This window comes from Macaca nemestrina, chromosome 6 (genome assembly GCF_043159975.1).
Source record: "Macaca nemestrina isolate mMacNem1 chromosome 6, mMacNem.hap1, whole genome shotgun sequence".
Taxonomy (NCBI): Eukaryota; Metazoa; Chordata; class Mammalia; order Primates; family Cercopithecidae; genus Macaca; species Macaca nemestrina.
This window is the reverse complement of record NC_092130.1, coordinates 166,782,682-166,789,486: the sequence shown is the minus strand read 5'-3', so window position 1 is coordinate 166,789,486 and position 6,805 is coordinate 166,782,682. Positions and strand designations below refer to the sequence as shown.

The 6,805-nt window shown below is 55.2% G+C and overlaps 1 protein-coding gene across 6 annotated transcripts in view; it reads left to right on the top strand.

Annotated features, from left to right (window-relative positions):
- The first annotated feature begins 257 nt into the window (after positions 1 to 257).
- LOC105492335 (trio Rho guanine nucleotide exchange factor) overlaps positions 258 to 6,805 on the top strand; it is a 368,213-nt gene continuing 361,665 nt past the window's right edge. For 2 of the 6 annotated variants that reach the window (XM_071099094.1, XM_071099095.1), the window contains exon 1: positions 984 to 1,155. In XM_071099094.1, the coding sequence (XP_070955195.1) occupies positions 999 to 1,155 (157 nt within the window). In that variant the 5' untranslated portion in view covers positions 984 to 998. Of the gene's footprint in view, positions 346 to 508; positions 1,156 to 2,233; positions 2,289 to 2,374; positions 5,399 to 6,805 lie in introns of those variants that run through there. The other 4 variants (XM_071099091.1, XM_071099090.1, XM_071099092.1 and 1 more) reach the window with 4 other exon arrangements.

Genomic DNA, 6,805 nt, shown 5'->3' with positions numbered 1-6,805 from the left:
ACCGAGAGGAATCCCATCTTACAGGAGAGCTGTGTACCCGTAGGAGTATCGTGGACTCCAGGACTGGAGTAGATAACCTGTTATCAGGCCCTCTCTGTTCACTCAACAACTATTAAGAAGCCCCCTCCCCGAGCCAGGGCCGGCGCTGCGCCCACGAGGGAGGCACCCGCCCCGGACCACGTCACCCCGCCCTGCGGGCTAGACGACGAAATGCTTCAGCGCTCAGGGGACAGCGCTCCGGTGCAGGAGCCAGGGCCCCAGTGGGGGGCGCAATGCCGGGCCTGAGAAGGTCCGCTCGGGCTGGTCAGAGCTTTCCTGATCCTTTCAAGGCTTGCAGCTGCCTGGGTGAGGGAGACCGAACCAAACCGAACCTTCCCGCAGCCTTCCGGCCGGCCCTGCGGGCGCCCAGCAGCCCGACACGGCACCGCCCCTCCCGCCCCGCTCCTCCCCCCAGGCTCCGCCCACCGCCGAGCCCACGCTCGGCCCCTGACGAGGTTCGCCGGAAATTCCCGAAGCCCCTCTTTTTTTTTCCTTCCTCTCCGTTCCCTGCTCTCCCTTTTCCTTTCACCCGGGTTCCCTCGGCCGTGATTTCCCCTCCCCCTCCTTCCTTCCCCATTGAGATCAAGATGGAGGCTCGCGGCAGTCGCCGGCGCCCGTGATCCCGGAGCTTTCGCCGGCCACGGGCCCCCGCCCTCGCGACTGCGCGTCCGGGCGGCGCGCACTGCTGCCAGCGCTCCGGCCGGCGCCCCGGAGGCCGTGGCTCCGCGCCCCCGCCCCTCGGCCAGCTCTCGGCTACCGGGCGGAGTCCTCGTCTATGTGGGCGCGCTCCTTGGGCCGAGCCGCCGCCGCCGCCCCCCGCCGCCCCGGGGCTCTGCGTCCGCGCGCCGGGCGCGGGCAGCTGGGTGCTCGGCGCCGCCAGGCCCGGCGCAGAGCGGGCGGCACGCGGCGCTAGGGGCGCGGGGCCCGAGGCGGGCGCGGCCGCGGGCGCCGCCGCAGCCATGAGCGGCAGCAGCGGCGGCGCCGCCGCCCCCGCCGCGTCCTCCGGTCCCGCCGCGGCGGCCAGCGCGGCTGGCTCGGGCTGCGGGGGCGGTGCCGGCGAGGGGGCCGAGGAGGCGGCCAAGGACCTGGCCGACATCGCGGCCTTCTTCCGATCCGGTGAGTGCAACAGCGGCTGGCCAGCCCAGCGGCGCTGCCCCAAGCGTTCGGCCGATCCGCCGCGGAGCTGCCAAGCTCCGGCCACCACGCGCCGGTGCCCACCCGTCCGTTGGGGCCCGCACGCTCTCGCCTGGGGCCACTGCTTCCACGCGCCGGGGCTGCCCGCCCCACATCCGCGTGTCCCGCTGCCCGCGCAGCCCGGCGCGCGGCAGCTTGGCCCGAACGCCACCACTTCGCCTTCCCTACACCCGCCCCTCGTTCCAGGGCAGAATCCCCTGGTCTCCCGCTCCTGGCAGCCGCGGCTTCGCGGGCTGGGGCGCCGGCTCTTTGTCTCTTTCGCTGGAGGACCGAGGAGGCGGCGGCGGAGATGGCGTGGGCGGAGGCTCTTACCCCGGAGACCGAGCGGACTGAGCCGGGGCCGGTCCGGGACGGGAAATTGGTCTCTGATCTGTGCCTGTTTGTGCCTGATTTGTACCTGGACCCTCCTCGATCCCAGTAGCAGCTGGGTTTCTTTGCTTGGCCCGCTAGCCTGTCATCTCCCCAGCCTCGGTCTACACTTCTGTGAAACGGGGCAGTCACGGCATTCACTGCCCAGGGAATGGGAACGGTGGCCGAGCTGAAGCTCGGAGGGCCGGGAGGCACGGTGAGCCATTGTCTCCGGGGACGATCCGGGAGGGTCAGCTGGGAACGTGGCCCCGGGGGGGCACTGCGGGACTAGGGCTCGCGGGGCACTGCATGGGTGGCGTGGAGGTGGAGGCAGTGCTAGGTGGCCCCGAGTCCACCCCGGCGTGGAGGAGGTGGCCGCGGGAGAGGCGCGGGTGGCGACCGGTCCGTGGGAGGGGCGCCGGGTTTGCTGCGCAGGGGGCGTGACAGGGCGTCCCCGGTACCCCAGCGGCGGCGCCTCCTCCCGCCCCGGCCCAGATCCCGCGCGAGCCGGGCCCGCGTCCCCGTGTCCCGCGTCCCCGCGCCCAGTCCCGTCTGCTCGCGCGTCGGCTGAACAGCAGCAGCAGGAGGAGGCGGCGGCGGCGGCGGCGGCCTCGGGGCCCGCAGCCCAGAGCGCAATCCTTAGCGGGCCGGGTGCGGGGCAGGGAGGATGCAGACTCTGCGTTGGAGAGCGGAGGAGGGCGGGCCAGGTCGGGGCCTGGAGAGGCGGGCCGGGGGTGCTGGTGGCGGCCCCGGGGAGGACGGCAGGGCTGGGGACACCGACGGGCCAGGGGAGCAGCCCTGCCCTGGGGGACGCGCGGGAGGTCGGCGGCTCACGCTTTTCCGTGGCCTCTTTGAAAATCACCTCCCCAGATTCGGTGAGATCAGTTCCACAATCCGGGTCACAAGGAGCAATTGCAGCGGGAGGGCGATGGTGAGAGTGAGAAGTTAGCAGTGCTGGTAGATACCTGGTTTAGTACTGTCTTCCCTTGGTTGTCTTGATCTTTGCTAGGCGGGGTTATTTTTGATTCATTTTAGCAGATTGGTTGTGGCTAGGAGTGACACAGCCGACTCTCCAGTGTTAGCTTGGGGTTAATCTACTCCCCAGTGCTCACTCTCCTTGTGAGGTCCCTGCGGAAAGCAAAGGTTAGAAAAACATGAGCTCCTTCTAAAGAAAGCCACTCTCCCCCCCCCACCCTTTTTTTTCCCCCGGTGCGACTGGCCAGGTAGAGCAGCCCCGTCTTATCTCTTAATAGCAGAACTGGGACGTATTCCATTCATGCCCTGAAGCTAAAGTCTAGCCTGTCTTCTTTTTCTCTCTACCACCTGTCACAGAATAATAGATTCTGTGCAGAATTCAGCTCCTCTACAGCTGTTAGAAAGGCTCTTCTGCGTTGGAGATGGATTTTTTGGTGCTTGTGAGACCAGGCTTTTTTACATCTCTATTATGCATAGTAGAAAAATCACTTCTGCTAAGAGCCCTCCCTAAAAGACACCGAAGACTTGCTGCCTGTCGGCGTGACTCTCTCCAGGAGTTGTCGTCTGCTCTTGGCTTTGCTTAGGCCTGTGCTGACCCAGCCGCTGGGGCTCCTGTTCATGTTCCGTTTGGGTCAGAACCAGGTAATGTTGCTCACTGGCTTGTTCCTTTCTTCCCCCCTCTGAAATGACAAACTTAACTTTTAGTTGTTTCACTTAGAACCAGGAGCCAGGGCAGAACTTAAGTAGGTATCATCAGATGCAGCGTCCCATTCCGGGGATAGCCTGGAACGTCTTTTTAAAAGTGAAATCTCCTTTGGGCAGCTCTGAGTCCCTGACCTAGATCTTGGCTCTAGCATCTAGGCCAACGATGTCTAGCAGGGGGCAGAGAGGGGCCATTCTGTTGGATGAGTGGGTGTGGGAGTGGGGTTTGAACGGTCAGGGCTGACCAGGTGAGGAAGCTGAGGAGAATGCAGTCAAATCCATCAGAAATCTGGGTTTCTTTTTCTAAGACGCAGAAATATGGGAAAATAGGTTCTCATTGACTAGGGAGGACAGATCAGGGTGTGCTTTTGAGCCTGGTACTGAAAGTGCCAACCTGACTTAGACAAAGGCTTTCCATTGGTGGCCTTCCCTTTCTCAGCCCTGAAACTCTGTTTGCGTGGCTGCCTGATTTTCTTTCTTTTTTTAAATTCCTTCTTGTTGCCCGCATTCGACTTTGTCTTTGTAGCCACAGATTGAAAACTAATACCAGTGGTTGGGTGAAGCAAGAGAAGACTTTAATAGAACTTTTAAACAATTAAGGGAAGTTCAGAAATAGAGTGAATAGTCCTGTGATTTCTCCATTACTGGAAATGCTCACATAGAGGTGCTGTCACCTGGCAGGGTTTGGAGCTGGGCTCAGGGGACAGGACTGCTGCCCTGGAGAGGGGTCCAGGAGATGACCTTGGGGCTGTTCCCCTTTGCCTGTGGACTCTGGCTTTCTCTGAGCCCTCAGTGCCTAATCCTTGTTCTCCGCTTTTCTTTGGGTAATTCAGGGCTCCAGAGCCCTGGTGCGCTTCTCCTCTGCTGAGCATCCACCCAGGTTCACCTCACCCAAGGTCTCATTTCTTATGCTGTCATTCCGTTCTCTGCTCGGGACCTTGGCACTCCCTATTCATTTTGACCATCCTGATCACCTATTTATAGACCTGGCATGAAGCAGGCAGGCCAATTAGTGTTCAAGTGGATTGAGTTGTAATAATGTGAGTCAGGTCCTGGTGCTTGTGTGTTAAAGAGCAGTGAGAGATTTTCTGCAGGTGTTAGTGAATTTTGAACTTCACTTTTCTCCTTTGCACAGAGCTCAGCACAGTAAAACCAATTTCAATGCAAAAGCAAAAAAAAAAAAAAAAAAAAAAAAAAGAAGAAAAAAAAAGGACACCGCAAAAATGAGCTAGTCTTGTTTTAATTTTATTTTACAGATGAGAAATCAGCCTTAGGGAGGTTTCATGACTTGTCCCCCAGACTGGAACTTGGGTGGAGACAGAGTCAGGGCCCTGGTCCCTGGTGCTGTTTCCTGGTCGCCTCCCATAGCCAGGACGTTGCTTACATTAGTTCTCAACCCCACTGGGACCAATCATTTTTATTGCCAATCTATTTTGGGGCTCTGTTCTCGTGGCAATAAATCATTCTTTCAGCGCTCCCTATTTAACCTTGCGAAAGACTGTGTGTGTGGTGGGGGTGCTTACATAAATGCATTATTTTTAACCTGCCTGGCACTCTTTAGGTTGGCGTTAAATGAATATCTGGAGAATAAAGGTTTGTGGTTATTCAGAAGCATCACGTCCTGTCGTGCTTGGTTTCTTTCATTATTAAATCTTATTCTGGACTCCTCCTGCTGCCCCTCTCCTTCCAGCGAACATGTGAAGAAAATCAAGTCTGTTAGTGAGGGAGAAGCACACATACCTTTATATGTTTTGATACGATGGTTTCCTCAAGGAGTATGGAGGGAAGCTTTTCTTCATATTTATGCCTTTAACACCGCTGAGGTAGTTGGCCCGGGGCGGGCTGTGCTACTTCTGTGGGTATTCAGAAGCCTGGCAGCTTTGGTGGTTGTGAGCACTGATAATGATTGTATTACAAAGTGGGTCCTTGTTACCCTCAATATTTTGAAAACGGAAACTGAAGGAAATGTAATTGATAGTGAATGTTAGTTTCTCCTTTTTAGGTGGCACAGTTTTAGAGGAAAGCAAGGAGATTTCTAAAATTCCTATAAGTGACTTTCGAGAAATCAAAGAAGTGCAGTAAAGTCATCATTGAAAGAAGCTTTTCATTGAGACTTTGTAAACGGACGTATTGATGTGGGGTATTGTATTTTTTCCCTTCGCAATTTAACTATTTAAGATTCAAATGAAAATTTAAAGAAGCCATTTCCACCATTTAAATGATTAACCAAGATTTAAATGAAGACGGTGGTGGTGTTCAAAATGAAGCATGTGGTTTAAATATGTTTCCTAAATGTATGCTGAAAATAGGTAATTTCAGTGGTCTTTTTTGACCTTTTAAATGTTATCATAAATTCAAGATTTGTTCTGAACTGCAAGTGAAAGATGTGTTTGAAGCTGTCATAATCTAAGTCAGCTGTATTCAATATTTACTTTAAGTTCATTTACTTGACTATCGAGAAAATAAAATTGTATCTCATATCCTTGGCAGAATTTCGGAGAAAAGTCTAATTCTTAATCAATAGCCACACTTTACTGCCTGGTAAACTCACTGCTGTTGATAGGGATGAGCTGTGTTTTACTAGAAAAAGCAGTGATAACACCCCACCCCCCATTCCTCCTCAATTCTATAATGAATTGGCTTTTATTTCCTTAAGTGCATCGTCTTGACAAAATTTTAAAAAACTGACAGGAAATAGTATCAACTCCCTGGACAGTGAAGACTTGGATTTGCGGGAGAATCCCAGTGTATTCTGGTGGAAAGTGAGTGCTCTGACCTCGTCCTCCCATTTCTTCCAAGTACTCAGCTGAGTAGACTTGGCCAAACTGACAAGGGTGATGGTGTGGTTGGCCTGGTGGATGGAGATGCTGTGTTTTGAATCTTTTCAGCCTCATTTTAATTAATGGGCTGCAGGGACCAGGCTGGGTCTCCAGCTGGAGCAAGGGGTAAGCGGGTTAGATGTGCAGCCACAGGGTTCTCTTCATCCTTTTCTAGTTCTGCTTACGTGCTGTTCAGTGGGCCACTGGGAGAGGGAATGAACAGGGAGACTTCCCAGTGACCCTTGCACTTAGGAATTCTGGCTGCTGTTACTCAGCGGGAGCTGTTCTGGCAATTCCTATTGCTGTGCCTCTGAACTGAGGGGAAGGGAGCACAGAGGAGTGGACAGAGGCCTGCGGGGCCCTGCATGTGCTACTGGCTTCCTGCTGGACCCCTGGTCTCCTTCCCCTGTGCGCACAGAACAGGACTTTGCTCTCACTGCCAAGGTGCCCAGCTCCCTGCCAGTTTGTAAATCTCAAAGGGAGATACCTGGCTAGACTCTCCAGTGGGGACTCCCAGCTTTTTGATGTTACTGAGCCTTTTGTGCAGACAGTCTTGCTTATGGGGAATCTTGCTCTCGCGTTTAATGGTTAACAAGTGCATAAACACTCATTTTCACTTCTCATTCATTCATGGAAACAATTTGCTTACTGAATAGTTGTGTTGTTACCTGAATTTCCTCTTTTCTGTCCCCTCTCCACATAAGGAAGCCCCTTGAAACCCAAATTAC